We start from the raw sequence: 21,383 nt of genomic DNA on the forward strand, positions 1-21,383 counted from the left end.
AATATATGTATTGTTAGGGATATCCCATAATGTTAGTTGCTGGTCCATAGTGCCTTAGAGTACAAGGGTAGGGCTGGTCCTAGGTGATATCCCATATGGGTTGTAACACTTGGTACCTTGATACAAGAATATAAGCAAGAGGTTGGAATGAAAAGAATTATCTCATACCACACTTGATTTGTGAAGTGCAACCTTGTTGGTCCTAACTTGCTTGTGTGGAGTTTAATTTCTATGTTTCAATAAAAAGGCTTATAAAATATATATATATATATATATATATATATATATATATTTAGATTTGAATCTTTAGAGTAACTTAAAATTTATACCATATAGATCTTATAGATGAGTTTGTAACAAAAATTTGTGAACATTATATAAAATTATTTAAATAAATGTATTAATCATATTAATAAAAAAATAATTATTTCTATTATCTATTTTTAGAAGGATATACTCAAGGCAAATTTTACATAATTGACAACAAAGCAATTCAATTGCAATAATTTAAAGTATCTCTAATATGATTCTATTATAGCCTCTATGTTGCCACCAATTTGCACAATCTTTGTAAAGGTTTTGAGAAGACTTTGCTACATCATGCTGCAAGTTAACTGCGCTATTCTTCTGTACAACCCTGAAGTATGATAAATCATAAAAACCTAACTTATCCCTTCTCCATTATCTAGGCTAAAAACCCATTTGATTTGTATGGCACTAACTCCACCATACAAAACAAAAAAACCAAGTATAATTGTATTAAGAAAATATATTCTATACATGGAAGAGGGACATCCTAATGAGGAACAACTCAATGAGAGGTAACCCAAGTTGGGCATGTCAATAGAGAACAACCTACTTGTCTATCGACTTAGATGAATCATCTATTATTCGTCTTTAAACAGATCAGTTTACCATCCCAATTTGGATGGAGTTTTGCAAAACCAAAAAAACGTATGCTAAAAAATTTCTATCAAGGTAAAGATTATCTCAACACTTAACTAAAAAAGTTGATTTTACTTTTCACTCACGAACAGAAGAATCCCAAAATTTCATTTAGCAATCAATTAATTAGCTAGTTATCTCTAATTACCCCGTAAAACAGCCTACTTTCTACACGAACTGGTTCATGAAAAGCTTGAAATACCCGGACCCGCCGCCTTCTCACCGGGACCCGGATCAAAGCACCATATCCATCCCTCAATAACCGCTCCCGGTGAAGTTCTCCGTCGGCTTCAAACTCTGTCTCAGGTTGTCATCAAAGGCGGAGTTTTCGAAGGATTGCTCGAGAGCGGAGCGATCCAGCAGCAGGGCTGTGCAGTGAATTCCAACGAGGAGGATCAGAGCACAGGTCAAGGGCGAGCACCATGATTCTCGCGGCTTTGATCATGAACACACAAGGGAAGCCCAGGATCACCAAATTCTACGACCATGTGGTGCGCATCTGTATCTTTCGCTCTTGAGTTTACGAGGTTTTCTGCAGATTTTGATGCTCTGGGCATTTTTTGATGTTATGTCTGATGGCCACCCTCCTACTAGTCAATCGACATTGCTAATTTTCAAGTAACGTTGCATTTACGTCGTGAATTCGCACGATGTGATCATATTTAGCTTTTTGGGGAGAAGTGATGTTGTGTTTGTATAATGATCGGTTCATATGGCGTGATGACAGAGTGTGGAGCGGCAGCAAGAAATTCTGCGTGTGGTCTATTCAGGTGAGATTGCATGTTGAAAATTTTGGGTAGTTCTCATGTTATTCGGAGTAGCGATGTTTTACTTGCGGACGCTTTTCGATGTTGGAAGTATTGGCTTTTAGGTCAAGGAAACAGAGGGTTATTTATTTGGATAATCATGTTCGTTCGTGTCGGGGTGTTTTGCAGTCTTATCCAGCAGATCGGGCAACCTGTGCAGCTTTGTAGAAGCTGATGACATCTTTGGACCTGTGAGTTTTTCTCATACTCATATTTTGGTCGTCACCATCTTTTTCCTCCTTTTGATGATGCCGCCGAAGCTATTTGAGATTGTGCGTCTGTTAGTATTGTAAGACTACTGAGCAAGTGATGATCATATGTCAGGATACGAAGTTAGTCTACAAGCATTTTGCCACCCTCTACTTTGTGTTTGTCATAGACAGTGCCGAAAGCGAGCTGGGAATCCTCGACCTAATTCAAGGTATGTTTTCTGAAGAGAGATTCTAATTCTACCTTACCTTGTTATCCTACTAGTACTAAATGCATTTGAAGCTAGGATCAGAGGAAAAGCTATTAATCTATGATTTTTTTAGCCCAAATCTGCTTGTCAATCTTTTCAGCGAAGTGTTCTTCTGGAACTTTGCAGTGTTTGTAGAGACATTGGACCGATGTTTCAAGAATGTCTGTGAGCTTGATATAGTTTACAACTTCGGCAAGGTAAGAACTTTCTCAGTTAGAACTTGGTTTTGATCATCACAAACAATGAGAAATGCCACTTCAATTCACCAGCAATAGACTTGATGAAGTATGGATAGCGCGTAACCAAATTTTTCGACTCCACTTCAGGATTGGTGGAATCTTGTATGAAGACTAATAAATGTGTGCATGTGTGTGTCTTTACGGTGCATATGCCATGATGATCTTCTTTTCAGTCTCAATCGTTTCTGTGTTACATCGTGCCTAAGTTATATCACTATTCAATATTTGTGTCTTAGTTAGTTACGTTAACCCTTCTACTTTTGAATGTGTCAGGTGCACACAATCCTGGATGAGATTGTTATGGGTGGTCAGGTTGTGGAGACTAGCTCTGCAGAAGTCATGAAGGCCGTCCAGGATATATGGAAGTAAGCATCCATTTACAGTTGGTTGGAATATTACATTTACTGGATGTGCATGTCGGATACTAGTTGACAGTTTTATGCGCCGTCTGTTCTTGTTCTGTTTTGAGGGATTTTAGGAATAAATTGCTCTTTAATGTTGTCATCTATGGTTCAGGTTGGAGCGTGTAGGAGAATTGAACCCTGCCAACATTAGAGGAATCGGTCACTACAAAAACAGTCGGTCATGATACTGGAGGTACTGCATCGGAAGTGGACTTACTATGTACAATGCTGCTAGAATACGTCTCATTCTTACAAGTGTATATGGAGTCTGGTAAACCTGGTAATTGATGACACCGGCGAAGTTAATGAAAATGTAGCATATGTGCATTGCTGTCACTAGAGTTGGCTGTAATTACTCGATTTCAAGTTGAGAAAATTTTGATGTTGCTTAGTTTTGCATCCTCCATGCAGTACATTATTTTCGTATTTATTGGTTCCGTTACTCTGCTCATAATTATCTTCCAAGTAAGTGATGCAGCTCATAAGTATCTTCTAAGTATTGAGTAAACTCTACCTTCTAGCTTTTGGCCAGCTGAACTAGATATTAAATCGAAAAGAAGTGCTATTTGAACCGATGGTGCAAAGTTTCATGAAATCGTGGAGTTGCCATCATGTAAATTATAAATATTGCAGGTTACTCAGGTTATTGCTGCCCCGGCACCATTATTTCATCCAAACGATGAGATCAAAACAAGTTTCGTTCTTGCAATGAGCATTTCAACACCGCACATTCTCTTTTGGGACCAGTAACAAACTTGAGTATTCTTTCGTAATCTTAGAATAGTAACCGCGCGAACAAGCCAGTGTTTCTTGCAAGATTATTAGCATTCACATTCTGTGACCGAACCAATTAAATAATATACAATTGGGCCTTTTGCGGCGATGATTATAAAGCTGATATAGAAATACGGCCTTCTGGACCTGCTGATATTTTCACCGAGTCCTCTGATAACTGCATAATACTTATCACATTCTACTGTACTATAAGTTCGTGACCAACCTTGAAGACATCCTCTTCATTTTGCTGGGACAAACCAGAATCAAAACATCAGTTCCTGATCCGAAAACCAACGAATCCTTGTTGAAACGGCACCTCCGGCCTTAACTTTTCGCTACACTTAGAGTTGATGTTTGAACAGAATGCAAACCTCTGGTGCTGTGAACTCCGAAAGAGATGCATCACCTTTCTTACACCGAAGAAGCTTGATTCAATTTGTTCAGCTCTTCCAATCTCATAAACCCACTGCAAACCCCGAAAGATGTATTAGCTTTTAAGTGAATTATTAGAACAAATATCTGTCATGTATTTCGAGGTGAAATGGCTCCTTTTATGCCTACGAAAGCGACATCCTCTTGCTCAAAAAACTAGTCTGGTCCCGCCTAATATCCCCACTGCTTATAGCGTTTGGAATCAACCTAAATTCAAAGCAACATTCTTGGTAATACATGCTGCATAGATGTGTAAATTACAATTACCTTTTTATAAAAATTGACTGGTTCTCGCATTGGAAAGCTTTGTACAGGAAAACATCAGGCACCAAAAGTACCTCCAAGACGTGCTTGTCGTATGTCCTTGATCTGAGAGCGCCATAAAGGTTCAGGGCTGTTTCAAAGTAATAAAAAGACTATCATAAAATGAGGTGCAGCATATGTTAGCAATGGTATCTTGATTAGGGAATGTGTCGATGACATGACCAATATCAGCTTCACTAAGACCATCTTTCTTACACATTTGATTTACAGTGTCAACTAAATCAATTGATGACAGCCTACAATCGCAGTAACCACAATCAATAATAGAGAAGAAAGACAATAATCACTGTTGAGCTGCATGAAACGGGAGTCAGGAAAAGCAAGAATCAAAGAATCGAAGTTCTTCTCTCACCAGTAGAACTTGCCCATGCCTCGCACTAATTTACACTGAATCGTCTGATTCCAGCATCGAGTTCATTGATCATCAGGCAACTCATCCCCCCCCCCCCTGCAACAAACATGCAGACGTTGATTTTCAGCCATATGAAATGGATGTTGGGACGACCTTCACTATAGAGAACTAAATCCTGAACAGGCACCAAAATACGAAAGTTTGTTTTTGTACAGAGCATATACATAAATCAGAAATAAATAGGCAAATAATGGCTTCTGTTTTTTTCTTTTTTTTTTTATTTTTTATCTCAGACTAAAAGTGACGTGCTGCCTCACACTCAACAAAAGTTCAGAAACACCATCAATCTGCCAACATTGACGCGCGTAAACTCTCAGAAAATCACAAGCGACAGCTGTAAACTTTTAGTTCTCCAAGCAAACATTCCATATCTTTTAAAGACACTGCAGTTGAATTTTTTTTTTTAAAAATCCTCCGTAATCAATCTTAAGGGGGAGTGTGATGCTATTGTCAAATTAGTTGCTGTTATTAGTTCACTACCTGAAGATGGTTGACCTTAATCGAACTTCTTTCTTGAGAGTTCCATAAATGTTCACAAACTTTCTTGATAGTCATGTTATGTGGCAGGCATCCAAGCTCATGCGAACTCATCTCAATTATATCACGATTCTGATGAATACATTAACCGGTCTAGCCATCAAAAGGTATTTGGCTTGATGGAGACGATCCCCCACTCTGACTTCCAATCTGCCAGTTCAAACCAACAATTCTACAGTGTACTCCGTAATTTCTAATATAAAAAAGATGCCTTCAAAAATAAAATATAAAAATTTGCTAATTAGGTCAAAGGCAGGGCCATTCGCTGTTCCTCTTATTAGAGATGTGGGAAAACCGTACCCAAAATTTATGGACCTTTGTCGTCAATTTGTGCTCCCAAACAGTTCCGAATACACGTCGCTACATGAGACAACGGAACAACCACAAGACAAATTTCGCGCAGCGAATACGCAAAACTTCTCCTCCACGGAGCTGCTATCAGATCAGTTGCCGAGAAGTCATTTGAAATCTCTTCTTCATGCTAATGGGTAATTCAATGCAATCTACTTCTCCTGTCTTGCATGAACAATCAAGCCACGTGGGGTGTGCTTGTAACCGACAATATGTGCCACTAAGTTCTGCCTCTTCGTGCTACAGAAGAGAGGAAGTAATTGCTGGTGCTGTTGGATAAAACTCGTCCACATTCTCCCTACATTTTCACACCCATGGGCAAGGTTAGAATAGTGTTCAGTTTGCAGCACAAAATATGCTGCACATTCAATCTTGACCTTAAGCAGAGTAATGGCTTCACCAACATCTACGACAATTTCTTGACCATAGATATGAGACAATCATGAATAGGGTTTCTGAGGCGGGAATGTATCGAATTAGTACAATGGACGCGGAGGTGATGCAGTAATCCCCTGTAGTGTGCGCTAGGAGCGCGTTTCTCTCCTTGGCGACATTTGAAGGCAATGTGCTCTGCAACCGCCCTAAGTGGCACGATAAGACATCGCCGTCCGCGTAAACCAGATTGAATTGCTTTGGGTAGCTCTCTTTCTAGTCTCTGGCGTCCGTTACACTCTCATTTGCGTGGGTGTTGCCAGATAGGAAACCAAGTGATAGGCATGCACAGACTCCAGAGAATTTTCAACTGTGAGATTAGCGACATCCGTTGCAAATTGAGAGGTGACCAACGTAAAAACTGAGTTTCAGCAGTGGGTCGGGTGCTATTATCGCTGCCAATGCTTTTAGTTCAGGTCATTAACATCATTAACATTAATTCTAGTCGTCCGTTCATCTTTACCACCCGATAAAAGAGTGGTACTATCCCAGGACCCGTCGACGGATAAGGTCACAGCGTTGTGGAGTCTACAACAGTTAGGGCTGTTCTTTATCATTTACATTTCATCTGCTTCTTTGATTAACAGGTCGGGCCTGCACACGGACATGAGTAGATGGCGCTGCGTGCCTTGGGTTCGTTGAAGCTGGTGATCTGTAGCGGGGAATATTTGAATGGACGTGGGCAACGCGGAGGTGGCGATGCCGATATGGCGCTCGGAGGGAGTGTGGATGCTCCGTGACCAGGAGTCATCGTGTGGGGAGCTTGTGAAAAGAGATTTGCGTCCCCTATGAAAAAGCGCAAAAGACTGAATTGCGGTTCCATTTAATTCTGGCGAATAGATTTCATGAGGTCGTTTTGTGAAAGCTGTGTGTGGTGGCAGCCTCCCGCCTTTCCACCCAGGCGGGATGCAATATGGTTGTAGTTTTAAGGTTTGGGATTTGCTATGAAGACATGGACCGATATGGAATTGGCTACCACATTTCTTATGCGGTTTAGCAGTCGCAGCTAAATTGAGTGCAGTGCTTTCGCAGTAGAGGAATTTGAGGTTTTGGATTTCTGGAGCTTGATAGGAGGGCGATTGCCTTAGAGTTTAACAAGAGCTGCAGCGGCGACAAAGTGGATATCTTCACCCATGATTGCATGATGTGGGCGTGAAAAAGAGTGCACAGCAGAGTAGGCAGGATGGAGGCCGCCATGGCCTGCAATTTTATCAGCCCTCTTGAAGTAGAATCACTCGCTGCTAAATCGTCGTTCTGTAGCCGAAGCCCAATTCTGACTCGTTTTCCTGCTGGGGCTATTTCCAATGTCGGTTACCTGGATTCCACAATTCGCAAGGGAGACCGAGATTCTCACCTTCGTAACTCCTCCGCCTCCCGTTCTCGCCTGCCACCTTCGTCAGCGAAAGTTTCGAAGGAGAAGTACGTCGCTCCCAAACACACGGTACGAATTCAACCCCATTATCCGTTGCTGCAGAAACATTCAATCAATCCATCATGTAGGAAGTGTTTTGTTTTCTGTTTACTGTTCATTTTTGTTCTGGAGCATTTTGTGTATTCGAGTTCTCAGCTCAAGAATCTGACATAACCTATAATTCTATCAATTGTTAGGAGAGGACCGGGGACGACGATGCCAATTTGATCGAGGAAATGAGGGACTTATTGAAACAAAGACGAACTGATGAGGCTTGGCAGGTGATGCAATTACTCTCTAGATCAGGAAAGTTTCCCGACCGTCAGTGCACGAGTCGACTGGTTGCACAGCTCTCGCATCGCGGTGTGCCATCTTGCTTGGCGCGTGCGCAGCAAGTCCTTACTAACCTCAGAAAAAATAATCAAGTCGATTTATTGGACAGCGACTCTTTAGGTCTTCTGGCTCTGGCGTCTGCTCGTTCTGGCGCAGCTCGATACGCTTTGAACGTGCTTAATCTGATGTTCGAGATGGACATTTACCCGTCGGTGAAGGTGTGGAGTGCAGTTGTGAGCAGGTTAGGAAGGCATGTGGACGACTGCTTGCTAGCTCTGGAGCTCTTTGATGAAGTTTGCCGACTTATCGAAGAAGCAGAATCACAAGGAATAGATGTGAGGTCGGCTAGACCTGACACTGGCGCTTTCAATGCAGCTTTGAATGCGTGCGCGACGCTAGGATTTGCAGCCAAAGGCGAGGACCTCATGAATTCCATGCGCAGATGTGGCTTGCAGCCAGACAGCATTACTTTCAATACCTTGATTAAGCTGTACGCGAAATGTGACCAACGGAAGCTTCTCAAGAGCCTGCCAGACGAAATGGTGGAGAATAAGGTGATGCCAGATGAATCCACTGTGAATTCTCTAATTGCGGGTTACGTCGGGCTAGGGGATCTTCGTGAGGCGGAAGCGCTTCTAAGGAGATTGCAAGACAAGTCAGAACAGGGTAATGACTCCAAGACGAAATCCAAAAGCTGGTGGGGCGCCCACCTCCGCCCCGACGTTCGTACATACACAACTCTGATGAAGGGGTATGTACAGAAAGGGAGGAGAAGCGATGCAATGCGGACGTTGCTAGCTATGCAGATGGACAAGGACCCGAGGAGCTCCCCGAACGAGGTATCCTACACGACGGCTATCTCTTCGTGCGTCCGGCTGGGTCTTATGGATGAAGCGACCGTTGTGTTGCAGGAGATGCTGAAGCATAACATTCCTGTGAATGTAATCACGTACAACATCCTACTCAAGGGATACTGCAGCGCACGGAAGCTCCAGAAAGCGCACTCAGTCGTGAAGGATATGGAGGAGGCTGGAGTTGCTCTGGACGTTGTCTCATACAACACCCTTATCAATGGATGTATTGAAACGGGCGACAACGCGGCAGCATTGGATTACTTCAAGAAAATGCGGGAGACAGGAATTTCTCCCTCTGCGGTGAGTTACACCACTCTTATGAAGGCTTTCGGACGAAATGGTCAGCCAAAGCAGGTGCATCTCGTGTTTGAGGAGATGCGGAACGATCCCCGAATGAAGACGGATGCCGTCGCTTGGAACGTCCTCCTTGACAGCTACTGCAGGAATGGTCGCGTGGCAGACGCCAAACGGATGTTTCTTCAGATGAAGGAAGACAGGTACGCCTATGCATTTAGCTAATCCAGCTTCAATATATACCTTCCTTTACTTGAAGGAGAACACCTAGTTTATGAGATTGAGTTTTGATTCTGGTGTTAATGCAACTGCAGAGTGCTACCTACGGCGTTCACATACGCAACTCTGGTAAAAGGATACGCTCTGGGAGGCATGTTAGGCGAGGTCTTAGTCCTGTGGAAGGAGATCAAGGAGCGAACTGACGATGAAGTGAATCCTTTGCAACCCGATGAAGTGCTGTTAAATTGTCTCGTGGATACCTGCGTTCGAGCAGGGTACTTCCAGAAAGCGCTGGAAGTGGTGGCATGTATGGAAGAGAAGGGCATTCCAGCCAACAAGACGAAATACAAGCGCATCTTTATTGAACTCTACTCCAATCTCTACACGGGCAAGCACGCTTCCCAGAGACGTCGTGACAGGTCTGAGGAGAAGCGGGATGCTGTGGAAGCGTTCAAGTTCTGGCTTGGCCTACCGAACAAATACTACAGTGCCGACGATTGGAAACCTTCGCCATAGTCTTCATCGTCGCAACAAGTGTGAAGCCGCCGACCATCTAAAGTTTGGTGGGGATCGAGGGGCTTGTAATCTGGAAGCTTTCAAAAGTGGGCACCATCTTATAACTCCTGGCAGATGATTGTAACCTTAACTGTAGTAGATCAATCCCACGATTCATTCCCACAATTCTTTATGTAGATGCACAGCACCCCATAGGTTTCTTATTAGCTTTCTGTAGGTGTACAATACAAGATCATGAGACACCGTTGCCACGATGTTCAGAAACCCATCCGCAGCTAGCCTCCGCTTGTAAAATCGTCTTTTCTGTGGTCAGTAGGCTAACCGAGACCCATAACACACACACGAACACACACACGGATACCAAGGACAGTTTTCTATGTTGAACGACCGTGAAGAGAAGCACCCCTTCACGAAACCGTTACATTTAATGAATGATTCTTGCACTTGCAGGATGTACCATGATGGATAGAAATCAAAACAATATTATGTTTCTACTTCAAGTGTACTTGGATACAGTCGGTTTTGCTTCGCAACGGTGATTGCGTATGAAAGGCTAAACAAGAACAGAACCCATCTGCAGTTGTGGCACACACCATACGCGTCGGAACTCACGATATAACCCATATTAGTTGCCGAAGGGAAGCATAGACTTTGGGTATATATCACGGGTGTGCGACTAACTCGTCACTTACCTGGGCGGGGTCTATCCATGATCAGGAAGGTGGATGGCCTGGAGAAGCCTGCCTCATTGCACAACGAGCCGGGTAACTCTAGTATCTTCCTACGGGAGGCATACACGTCATAATTTGTGGCAGCGGGGGCTCGCGTTCGCGCGGCCCCCACCAATTCAATCTTGAATTAGGACAAATAAACTCTCATAACGAACCGATTAGTCCCTAATGTAACTATCTTAACCCAGTTGTCAGACAAACGTGTGGGCATCAAGTTTGTGTAGAAAAAGCACTGAGGAGGATAAAAGTTGTGTCTCCTACAAACGGTCCTCAACTGTCTGGCAAGTGTTAACCCTAACTAGGGTTATAGGAATTGAAATTTGTCTTTTTATATAGTAATTACTCTGTAGGTCTTCGTGATCGGAGGTGCTCTATACAAGAGCTGATTGATTGACAGGAGTTGCTTGAGCAGACTAGAAAAGAGCTGAAGAATACGACTCACGTTGCAAGCTTCAACCACGGCAATATTTCCAGTTTCTGGATAGCACCAGAATTATTGAAAAGGCATGGTGCGAGCTCACTATTACAGCTTAGCTAATTGAGTTCTAATCTTTTGTGTTACAGTGTAGGTCTAACCGTGTTTGATGGAAAGAGGAATATTGCGAATAAATTATTTTTAAGTTTGTATGTCACTACCAAAGAACTGGATGTTGGGTGGGATTGCAGGGAGATGTAGAAAAAGCACTGAGGAGGATTCTCAACCAGAAGGTGCCCATTCTTTTCAAATAACAAACGGATACTCTAGCGTTCATTAATAAACATAGAAGTTCCGTTCACAAATTTTGTGTTCGTTATGCAGGATATCATAGGTCTTCTCCTTATTGACCAGGATGGCAACATCTTGCGAAACACTATACCTGTGGTATGAGAACTTACCCATCAAACATGCTCACAAGGCTGCTCCTCTGAAACTGTGCTAGGATACTACATCTGCATTAAGCTTTCATATGTGGATGACTGGCAGGAGCATGCAGAGAAATATACAACAGAAATCCCAGCATTGATAATAATGGTACGCAGTGCAGTTCGAGAGATAGAATGCAAAGAAGACCTGACGATGATGCGCATTAGGAGCAGGAAACATGAGATGATGATAGTTGTGGACGAAAAATTCACCCTCATGGTTCTTCAAGAGTATCCCGGATTTTGGATAGAGCCACCCCCTCTACCTCCTACCCCTCAAAGGGACTCAGACGATGACTATGATAACGATGATGAATAAAATCGGAGACCATAAAGCAGTTGAACCAACCATCGCATTTCAGATTCAATTGGAACATCTGTGTTTTCGAGACCACTGCGGCGTGATATAAGCAAGCTCATTAATTGACGCTCAGTTTACTGCCTTAAACCTCAGACCTTTTAAATTCTCCGATTCACCACCTTTTCAGTGATAAATTTGTAATAACAGCGCTTTCCATAACTTCAGGGATCTGAGAGCTGACTTAGGCTCTAGGTGACGAGTTGATTGGGTTCAGAGAATAGGTACCGGAGGAGGACACCCACCACCGCCACACTTAAGCTATTCCCAAGCAATGCGTATCTGACCACACATGCAGACATAAGATTAAAACATTTGCAGTATCAGATCATCATGGTTGTGACTTCTAGAAAGTGCAAAAGCTACGATGATAAGCACACTTGATGAAAATAAAAATTACCTTTGCTTCAAACTCACTTGGCTTGGAAATGAGAACTCCGGAGGAAACGAATGAAGATTAGCTACCTGCCAAATAAAAATTTCATGAATTGAGTACGTTGAACATGTAAAAGTACCTCCAGCATCTCCAGCTTCAACTAATTGTGTAAGGTTCAATTTATTTATTTTTAAAAGAAAAATTTTAATTTTTAATTTTAGAATCAAATAGTAAAAGATGTCCAATTTTTAAAAAATTAACATTTTTAACTTAAAAAGAAGAAGGCGACGAAGAAAGGCGACACTGTCGAAAAGAAGCACGAACAGAGTAAAAAGCATTAACAGGAACCACACTAACGTAGCTCACCTCTCTAGGAGTAAAGTAGCGTAATCCAAGACTATTAAGAGAAACCCCTTCAGGCAAATCTTGGGTCATGAGCGCTTTCTGAAATTTGATTCCATCATTCCAGACATTCTGCAATGAATCAGACTTATTAGACTTAGCAAATTTCAAACCAATACAGCAGTTGACAGTAATCTCAGTTGCTGTTTTGCAACCAATTTATCCAAATGAAAGATTGCACATATCAGGTCATTATCCACTAGCAGAAGTTTACCTTTGTCGACAGTACGGAGCCAGTACCCTTTGCGTATGACCCATAGCTTTTGGTGAAACAGCAGCATCTTTTGGAGTCCTTGGTAACCATATCTGGTGCAGATTATTGAAGTTCACTGGATCAGAGTTTTTTCAAAATTAATTTATTCGACTTAGATGCTCTCACATCGATAATTAAACTGTGCAACTTGAGCGGTACGGAGTTACAACACCATCTACTCAACCTCTAATTATCCCTTACCAGTAAAGAAGAGATTGTCAGAACATAGTATCACACTGTAATCAACTGCTTATTACATGAGCCTTGAAACCGATCGGATCCACTAAATGATAATATCCCAGAACTGCTGGAAATAGTTCGTGATACTCTACAACATTATGGGAGAATAATGTTATTAAATTAAAATATTCAAACGATGAAGTCCAGAAGATATACCGAAACAATCACCCCATCGCTCCAAAACAGATGATGGCAACTTGTAAAGCTCCCACTTGTCAGCACACATGTTCATGTCAAAGCATTTTCCTTCATCTTCAGATCTTGTAATCACCGCTTCGCTCTCTAAAGATTCATAATGATCTCCAATCAATTTTCTCAGCAAAGGAGGTGCACCCAAGTTATCCGACGTGCAGGGTTCTTCTTCCATGAAATCACTCACGGGTCTACAGTAAACACCTGGATCGATAATAGGTTCGTTCATCTTCAACAGTGGCTGCCTCCGGAAGGAGTGCTGGCTACCTTCACTGGTCTCAACAGCTGTGCTTAAAACAGTAGGCAAAATTTTGGAACTTTGCTCCTCAAGTATGCTACTCTTGTCCTCAAGTTGCAATTTTACGAACTCAACAAGAGGCCCTAACTCACAAAGTAAAGAGTTATTGTAAGCAGGTTGAACGAAACTCTTGGGCTTTTTCTTCGCCTGTATCATTCCAGGTAATATTTTCATCAGGTTCTCATAGTATTCACAGTAGAAATTGGAAACAATTCTGCAAAGTCGCAACAATGGTTAACAAAAGATTGTCAATACCAACATAGAACGTCTATCACTGCGCTACTGCTGAGGAACGAATCTACTTACCAAGCAAAAATAACGCGGACGAGAGTATGGGATGCCCAGTTGCAGTGGGCTGAGGATGAATTCTTGAGTCATAAAACCCAAGTCTTCAAACATGTCAATGAGGTGACCATGCGTGATTGAATCCTGCATTCAAATGGGTTAGGCACTTGAAAACGAAACTTTGAAAGCAACATCGTTTCCGCGAATAATAAGAAAAATCTACGGCATGTATTGCTTGAATACAGTGTGTACTTTGTTCCCAATCTTTTGCAGGCTTGATCTTTAGAGAAAATTCTAAGACTTTCGAAAAGACGATGGAGTTTCAAGCGAGTCCATGCTGACCTCAAATCCAACAACGTTTTCAACTAGTATATAATTTGGAGGAAATTTCATTTGAGGAAGCATTTCAAGCATCTGGAGAAATGAAAAAGCACGAGCATCTCCAGCATCCTTTCGTAAGCCTGCAACCTTCTCAGATCCCGAGGAGAAATGTTATGAAACATCAACTGCTTGCCAGGATTCAGTGTAAGAATACCCTCATGTGTTCTCTTGGACACTTTCAAGACCCCGATCTATGATCAGAGCGTTGTATACTTCATAAAATGAGATTAAGTGTATTCTTAGCCATACAGTTCAGGATATCCCAATTTAATCCCCTCGTTTAGAAAATAAGACCAGATAAAAAGTCCCCGCAGAGGAGATCACTGAACTACAACGTGACAACACATATTTAAGCAAAATAATGCTCCGCAATACATAAAAATGGGTCAGAAACGAAAGCCAACAACAGCAAAGGAATTCACCTTGCCGAGTGTAGGGTTGGCACGGCGGAGACATTATCCACGTGTCTGCCTTGTATGCATCCAACTGACTTACAGTCAACCGCTGGATATTTCTCTGTAAACCCATCACCTCGTTAATAACAGGGATAATGCAGAAAAAACTTAAGCTAAACATGATAATTAAGTACACAGACTGAGCTATAATGGAGGTTGCTCAAATGCACCAGACCACAATCTCAGATAGAAGGGCGGATGGGAATGTTTCCTTGAGAGAATCGTCCTATTGAAAAAAACTCAGAGCAAGCATTGGTGTTTGCACAATATTTATGCCATATTGCACTGTCTAACCTTCTGAGAATCCCAAACATCATATATGAAAGCCTAAAAGCACTCACCTGACTGGGGCGGTGTCCAAAGTTATGCTCATATACATCATTGGCAACCTCATTGATATCAAAAGCCTCCACGACCACTGCCTCCACGCCCGCTTCTTGCAAAGAATACCTCTGCAACAAATTGCGTTGCGCTACTAAACCTTGATAATGATTTTTTTTGAATGAATTTCACTTAAATTAAATCAACACTTGCTCTTTGTTCCTGAACAACCATCCTCTTAAACTTTCATCATAGATTTGTTTTTAAAAGCCAAAAAAAGACTACACGTTACAAGTCCAACTGTAAGCACTGGCCTGTTTAAAGGAAAAGGTTTTCGAAATTAAACTCCTAAGCCTTGCGTGGGTTGAAGCAGGTTCTTTTTGCTGTTGGAGCTAGACAAACGGCATTTACCAGCGTTCAGTTAACGTATTAACGTCTAAACCCTAAACCCTGAATAAATAACCCATCAAGATGTTTGGCCTAACCACCCCAAAAATGAAATTTAACGCACTTAGTCCCGAACGCAAGCGCCTCAGCATAAACTTTCACATTTAATACAACAATTTATACACTAAATATGTTTTCAGAACGTTTACGTAATTGCACAACCCTGGACTCAGCAGTAAGCCACTGAATTAGAAGAGAAAAAACCGAAGAGAAATACGTACGAGTCCGCCTATACCGCTGTAGAACTCGAGAACCCGCATCGGGCCTTCCAAGTCCGCCATCGCCACCAGCATTCCCCGCAAATTGCAGCCGCACAGACCTCGCCGATCGCAACCTCCAAGTCACCGAACTGGATGAAGAGCACGGAGAAGAAGCAGAACGCCGCCGAAAAATAAGCCCAGTTGGAAATGCCAACTCTGCAATACCTTCCACGTCGTTCGCCAGCTACGATGTTTTTCAGAGGTTCGGGTTTCCGCCTAGTTGGCAATGCCAACTCTGCATAATCTTCCACGTCACTCGCCGACTAGAATATGTGCTCAGGCTCAGCAGTCGTTTTTGAAACGGCAGTGGGGGTCATGGGTAGTTTTCATGAGACTTGGCTGGTGCCCGGAATCTTTACTTTTAGTATTTTTATATTTTGGAATATATTTATTAAATGAATGCACTAAAACGGCAAATCCATTCGTAAGATGATTACTTCAGAATGATTTTTCGTTATAAATTACACAAGTTTAAAATATATAATCAATTTTAGATGGATTTAGGGTTTGAGTCATTTTTCCTTTTATTACTTTAGATAACAGACGTTAATGGTTAAACAATTACTTAAATATTTTTCTTTTTTGCATCTAAAATCCAAGGGCAATGGTAGATGTTTTGTTTTTACTACAATCATTGAAAACAATATTCAAAACTTGTAAGTAATCGGAATTTTTATAGAGTGTCAAATACTTGAAAACATTTTGTAAAATCACTAATTGATTTAAATTGTGTGTGAGAAGTTAGAGCATTAACATGTAAATCTTTATAAATATAAATAAATATATATATAATATTATATACTATAATACATAATTTTAATAAATTTAAATTTATTCTAAAGTGTCTCAAACTTTCTATGGGCAGTGAGAGGGTAATGGATTGAAAAAAATCTAAATTAATATAAATTATGTGAGATTAGAGTTCAATATTAGCATTTGAGAAGATTGGTGCCAATGGTTGTAGATTGTAAGTTTGATCTTAAGGTTAATTCTAACTACATACGAAGTACATTGTTTTTATGATATTGATATTTTGACATCTCTTCTTAGTGCTTAATTGTTTCTCCTTAGACCTCATCCATCTCTCACTATGGCCCTCTTAGCCTCCACTTTCCTTAAGACAACACATTTCCAATAATTTAAATATTGGAGCATATATCCAATAAGTGTAAAAATAAAAGAAAAAGAAACACCTTCATAAAAGAAAATAGTAATCAAAAAAAATTTAAGTATTTTCACATAATTTTATTTAATAACAAAAATTATACAAATATATTAACCAATGATTTTTTTTAATCCATTTTGGGCATATTGACCTAGTTAATTCCAATAGATAAAAGGCTATAAAATCAAGAATCCAATTTTTATAAAACAATGATCTATGGAACCTATTAATGCTATTAAGAAAAATGTGATATCTAAGTATACTAGCAATTCATTTCAAATGATTAAGAACTACCACTTATTAATAGTTCATTCAAACTCATTCCAAGTATAATGAATTTTATTTATTGCTTGCAGCTTAATATCATTTTAGCCAATTTATGTCATATTTTCAATCAATGCAAATGGATTTTTTTTGATTGGTGTCACATTAAGTTGTTGGACTAACAAAAGTAATCCACTAACTTAAACATTTTCACGGACATATGCATGTAATGTCAAGGACAAAAACTCGATGAAAGCTAAAGAGTAAGTGAGACTTTTCTCAAAAAGAAATAGGACAAAATAGAAATATGTATATTAAGAAAGAAAGTGGAATGGCTATTGCCAAAATACAAGAAAACTAGAGACCCTTGAAACTAGACTAGAAGCAAGAAAGGAGTTGACAAGAGTGAAGAGGGCTTCACTCTTGCCTCTATATATACTATCTAACTAGAAGCCACGTGGCGATGTTCTATAAGACCTCCAATATATGTTGACTTTCTAGGCCACATGCCTTTGCTTGCAAGGCAAGTTTTCTATGGATGGACCACGTAGTTAGCTTGTTTTTTAAGCTTCCAACATGTGTGGCACATGGCTAACTTGTTGACCAAGTTTCTAACCTAAAAGTCAACTATAGACTCCTATAAAGTCAAAGCAGCGTCTATGAAGCTTCTAAGAAGCTTCTCTAGAAGATATTACACAATTAACCTACTTTTATCTACTTTTACATACTTTTATCTATTCATATAGGTAATTATATGTATGTCCGTGACATTACCCCCCCTTCTAGGGACGAGTTCCACGAGGAGCGACGATTATATATTGAGAAAATCTAATATGCGGCGAATTGTATTTGCTACATACTCTGATCTTTGTTCTCTTCGAAGATAGTTGATGGGTCCTCTTAGCCATCGATAGTGTCCCATTCCAGGGCGAGAAGCCCACCCTGTTATTTGATCACTGTTGAGGCCTTCATAACTTCCTTCAAATAATACATTTGAAACACCATCAGGAGTCGTTCCTATCTCCAATAATATCACCAAACATCGAGAATCTCTTCCAAGGTCGTGATACCAAACGCGTTGTATCTCACCATCTATTCGAGGAAGAACATGTCGTTCTTGAGGATCTTCATCTCGGTTGCGTCGTCTTGAAGGTTGTGACAATCGCAATGTCTCATCCGGTAAGTCAGCAAACGAAGGTTCTTGAGTTGAATCCGCTGGTTGTTGGCTCTCCATCTAATTAGCGTCACAAATGCAAAGAAGTTACAAACAAGGATAGGAAATTGAATGTTATCTTGCCTCAATCTTGTCTCTTTTATAAGAGAGGTTTTCATCTTGGTTTTGATGGATGTCGTTGATGAAAAACTTTGACTTTAGCTAATGCATTTGCTAGATTCCTGGATGGCTCCCATGTGCACTCACTAATATCATATCCGCGCCAATGAATAAGATATTCTAGCTTATTTCGGTGCCGCCTTGAGTCTAATATCTCTTCCACCTCAAATTCTTCATTATTATCTACTTCTATAGGAGGCGGTGGCATTTGTCTTCTTCCTTGTATATCCACTGTCTTATATGGTTCAAGAAGAGATACGTGGAATACAGGATGGATCTTCATTGACTCCGGTAGATGTAACCGATATGCAACTAGGTTGATCTGTTCAGAAACAGAAAAGGGGCCAAGCCTACGATAGTCCAATTTGTCACAAGGTCGAGTGGTCTTGATATTGCGACGAAGTAGCCATACCTTATCACCCACGTTGAGTTGTGGTTGCTCTTTACGATATACATCTGCATTTATCTTTTGTCGTTCTTGAGCTTTCTTCAATTGCGCCTTCATTATTGCATGTAACTCTGACAACCGATTTGTCATATCTTCTGCTGCAAGATTATCAACTTTTGAAAAATCAAAAGTATCAAGTCGTGGATGATAGCCATAATTGGCAAAGAAAGGTGTTTGTTGCGTGGAAGAATGTACCGTATTATTATAAGCAAACTCTGCCAATGGCAGAAGGTTTGTCCAATCATCTTGTTGGTAGTTGATGGTACACCTTAAATACTGTTCCAAGACTTGGTTTACGCGCTCTGTTTGTCCATCAGTTTGAGGATGGAAAGCTGAAGATAGCTTTATGTCCACTTTTAAAATCTTGAAAAGAGTCCTCCAAAATCTCGACACAAATTGAGTTCTCCTATCCGATATGATATCTTTAGGTAATCCATGATAGCGATAGATATTATCAATGAAAAGCTTAGCTGTTTCTTCACCTGTGATAGATTTTGTACATGGCATAAAATGTGCCATCTTGGTGAAACGATCTACTATCACAAATATAGAATCATAAGATCTTGAGTTTGGAAGATCTGTGATGAAATCCATAGAAACAGAAGACCATGGTTGTTCTGGTATAGGTAATGGCTGAAGAAGTCCGTAAGGTCGATGTCAAGGAATTTTTGATCTTGAACAAATATCACATGATTGTACAAAGTCTTTGACTGACTTCCACATTTGTGGCCACCAAAAATCTCTTGATATGAGTTCCAGAGTCTTATTATATCCAAAGTGCCCTGCTGCTGGAAAGTCATGACGTGCTTGAAGAACACGCAAACGTGCTTTTCCTTCTGGAACATATAGGCGTCCTTCAAAATATAATAGATTATTCTTGAACTCGAACTTAGAAGAATCATGAGACTTGAAAGAATTATTCTCGATATCATGAACAAGAGGGTCTGAGGACATACTGGACTGGATTTGCTTGAGAAAAGTTGAATCAACAGTCAATGTTGATTTCATTGCTCGGAGATGAAATTGCTCCGGTTTCAAGAGGACCGTTCTTTGTTGCTCAAAAGCTGCATCTCCTTCTTTTGGTGCAAAATAAGAACGTCTAGACAGGGCATCGGACAAACCTTGTTGTTTTCCTGGCCGATAAGTGATAATGAAGTCGAATCTTGACAAAGACATACTCCAATGAGCTTCACGACGATTCAACACGCGTGCTGACATGAAATACTCGAGGTTCTTGTGATCTATATACACAGTGACTGGACTAGAAGCGCCTTCTAGATAATGACGCCATTCTTAAAAGGAATCCACGATTGCAAGAAGTTCTTTATCGTGGATCTCATAATTGATCTCGGCTGCTGAGAATTTTCTTGAATGAAAAGCTATCGGATGAAGTTTGTCATTTGTTCCCATTTGTGATAAAACTGCACCCAAGGCAAAATCCGATGCGTCTGTTTCCATAAAAAATACCTTGGAAAAGTCAACACGATATAAGACTGGTGCAGAGACAAACGATGTCTTCAAGGCTTCAAATGCTGCTTCCGCTTCTTGATTCCATTGGAATTTATCTTTACTAGTCAAGCGTGTAAGTGGAGCTGCAACTCGTGAGAAGTCTTTGATGAAGATCCGATAGTAATTGGCAAATCCCAAGAAACATTGGACATCTCTTACAGTCTTTGGAATCTTCCAATCCATGATTGTTTGGACTTTCTTAGAATCCATCATAAGACCATCATTTGAAATGATGTATCCTAAAAAGTCAACTTGAGTAGTGTGAAATACACACTTTTCCATCTTGGCGTACAATCCTGCATCTCTGAGTTTTTGTAATACTTGACGAACATGTATTTCATGTTCTTCAACATTCTTAGAATAAATCAGGATATCGTCTAGGTAGCAGACGACAAAATTGTCTAAGAATTCACAAAATACATCATTCATGAGATGTTGAAAAGCAGCTGGTGCATTCGTGAGTCCAAAAGGCATGACATTATATTCAAAATGCCCGTACCTGGTTCGAAACGCAGTCTTCCATTCATCTCCTTCTTTGATCCGTACTAGATTATATGCTCCTCTTAGATCTATTTTTGTATAGATCTTAGCTTGATTTAACTGGTCAAGGAGTCCTGATATCAAAGGTAATGGATACCTGTTCTTGATTGTGATCTTGTTGAGTCCTCGATAGTCAACACACATTCGTAAAGATCCATCTTTTTTCTTTACGAATAAAATTGGAGCTCTTGATGGAGATTTTGAATGGCGTATGAAATTCTTCACTAAATTCTCGTCAATATATGTCTTGAGTTCAGCCAACTCATCTTGCGATAAACTATAAATTGGTCCAAATGGTGGCTGAGTTCCTTCCTTGAGATCGATTGAACAATCGTATGGGCGATGCTCAGGAAGAATATCTGCATTCTTTTTCTCAAAAACGTCTTGATAATCCTGATATTGACTTGGAATGCCACTTGAAGTCTTTACGCTTTCAGAAATAGGTGCAGCATAAATAGCAAAAGTTGATCCTTCTT

At 40.6% G+C, this 21,383-nt stretch overlaps 4 protein-coding genes, 1 long non-coding RNA gene and 1 other non-coding gene across 15 annotated transcripts; 4 read left to right on the top strand and 2 right to left on the bottom strand.

Annotated features, from left to right (window-relative positions):
• Positions 1-1,277: 1,277 nt before the first annotated feature.
• Positions 1,278-3,749, top strand: LOC112289488 (AP-3 complex subunit sigma). Of its 4 annotated transcripts, none has more exons than XM_090254580.1 (8): positions 1,278-1,436; positions 1,673-1,715; positions 1,881-1,942; positions 2,076-2,172; positions 2,338-2,408; positions 2,724-2,815; positions 2,967-3,047; positions 3,488-3,749. In XM_090254580.1, the coding sequence occupies exons 1-7, from the start codon at positions 1,368-1,370 to the stop codon at positions 3,037-3,039; spliced, it is 507 nt and encodes a 168-aa protein (XP_090110706.1). In that variant the 5' UTR covers positions 1,278-1,367; the 3' UTR covers positions 3,040-3,047; positions 3,488-3,749. The 4 variants fall into 4 exon arrangements, with proteins under 4 accessions (XP_090110706.1, XP_090110707.1, XP_024390499.1 ...); XM_090254581.1 differs by lacking the exon at positions 3,488-3,749 and adding an exon at positions 3,266-3,425; XM_024534731.3 differs by lacking the exon at positions 3,488-3,749 and having other exon boundaries at positions 2,967-3,253.
• On the bottom strand, positions 3,705-6,310 carry LOC112289489 (uncharacterized). Of its 4 annotated transcripts, none has more exons than XR_002971887.3 (6): positions 6,171-6,310; positions 5,637-5,985; positions 5,280-5,486; positions 4,740-4,835; positions 4,331-4,432; positions 3,705-4,097 (listed from the first exon to the last, which is right to left on the bottom strand). It is a non-coding gene; the product is annotated as an uncharacterized LOC112289489 (long non-coding RNA). The 4 variants fall into 4 exon arrangements; XR_002971886.3 differs by having other exon boundaries at positions 4,331-4,457; XR_016505676.1 differs by having other exon boundaries at positions 5,280-5,985.
• Positions 6,190-10,592, top strand: LOC112289486 (pentatricopeptide repeat-containing protein At3g09650, chloroplastic). Of its 2 annotated transcripts, none has more exons than XM_090254579.1 (4): positions 6,190-6,323; positions 6,707-7,560; positions 7,728-9,214; positions 9,326-10,592. In XM_090254579.1, exons 2-4 carry the CDS (start codon positions 7,303-7,305, stop codon positions 9,744-9,746), a joined length of 2,166 nt encoding a protein of 721 aa, XP_090110705.1. In that variant the 5' UTR covers positions 6,190-6,323; positions 6,707-7,302; the 3' UTR covers positions 9,747-10,592. The 2 variants fall into 2 exon arrangements, with proteins under 2 accessions (XP_090110705.1, XP_024390494.1); XM_024534726.3 differs by having other exon boundaries at positions 6,191-6,464.
• On the top strand, positions 10,431-10,589 carry LOC112290076 (U1 spliceosomal RNA). The gene has a single exon (XR_002972039.1). It is a non-coding gene; the product is annotated as a U1 spliceosomal RNA (small nuclear RNA).
• On the top strand, positions 10,456-12,154 carry LOC112289885 (uncharacterized). The gene is made up of 5 exons (XM_073537861.2): positions 10,456-10,536; positions 10,895-10,981; positions 11,144-11,185; positions 11,277-11,339; positions 11,442-12,154. The coding sequence occupies exons 1-5, from the start codon at positions 10,456-10,458 to the stop codon at positions 11,697-11,699; spliced, it is 531 nt and encodes a 176-aa protein (XP_073393962.1). The 3' UTR covers positions 11,700-12,154.
• LOC112289487 (tRNA (cytosine(38)-C(5))-methyltransferase 2) lies at positions 11,716-15,793 on the bottom strand. 3 transcript variants are annotated; one of them, XM_024534727.2, is made up of 11 exons: positions 15,610-15,787; positions 15,256-15,333; positions 14,962-15,072; positions 14,588-14,681; positions 14,127-14,245; positions 13,806-13,928; positions 13,166-13,646; positions 12,731-12,822; positions 12,481-12,588; positions 12,139-12,203; positions 11,716-12,020 (listed from the first exon to the last, which is right to left on the bottom strand). In XM_024534727.2, exons 1-11 carry the CDS (start codon positions 15,679-15,681, stop codon positions 11,930-11,932), a joined length of 1,434 nt encoding a protein of 477 aa, XP_024390495.1. In that variant the 5' UTR covers positions 15,682-15,787; the 3' UTR covers positions 11,716-11,929. The 3 variants fall into 3 exon arrangements, with proteins under 3 accessions (XP_024390495.1, XP_024390496.1, XP_024390498.1); XM_024534728.3 differs by having other exon boundaries at positions 15,256-15,324; positions 15,610-15,766; XM_024534730.3 differs by lacking the exon at positions 15,256-15,333 and having other exon boundaries at positions 15,610-15,793.
• Between the last annotated feature and the right edge of the window lie 5,590 nt (positions 15,794-21,383).

The sequence above is a fragment of the Physcomitrium patens genome, chromosome 12 (assembly GCF_059467195.1).
Source record: "Physcomitrium patens ecotype Gransden chromosome 12, ASM5946719v1, whole genome shotgun sequence".
NCBI lineage: Eukaryota > Viridiplantae > Streptophyta > Bryopsida > Funariales > Funariaceae > Physcomitrium > Physcomitrium patens.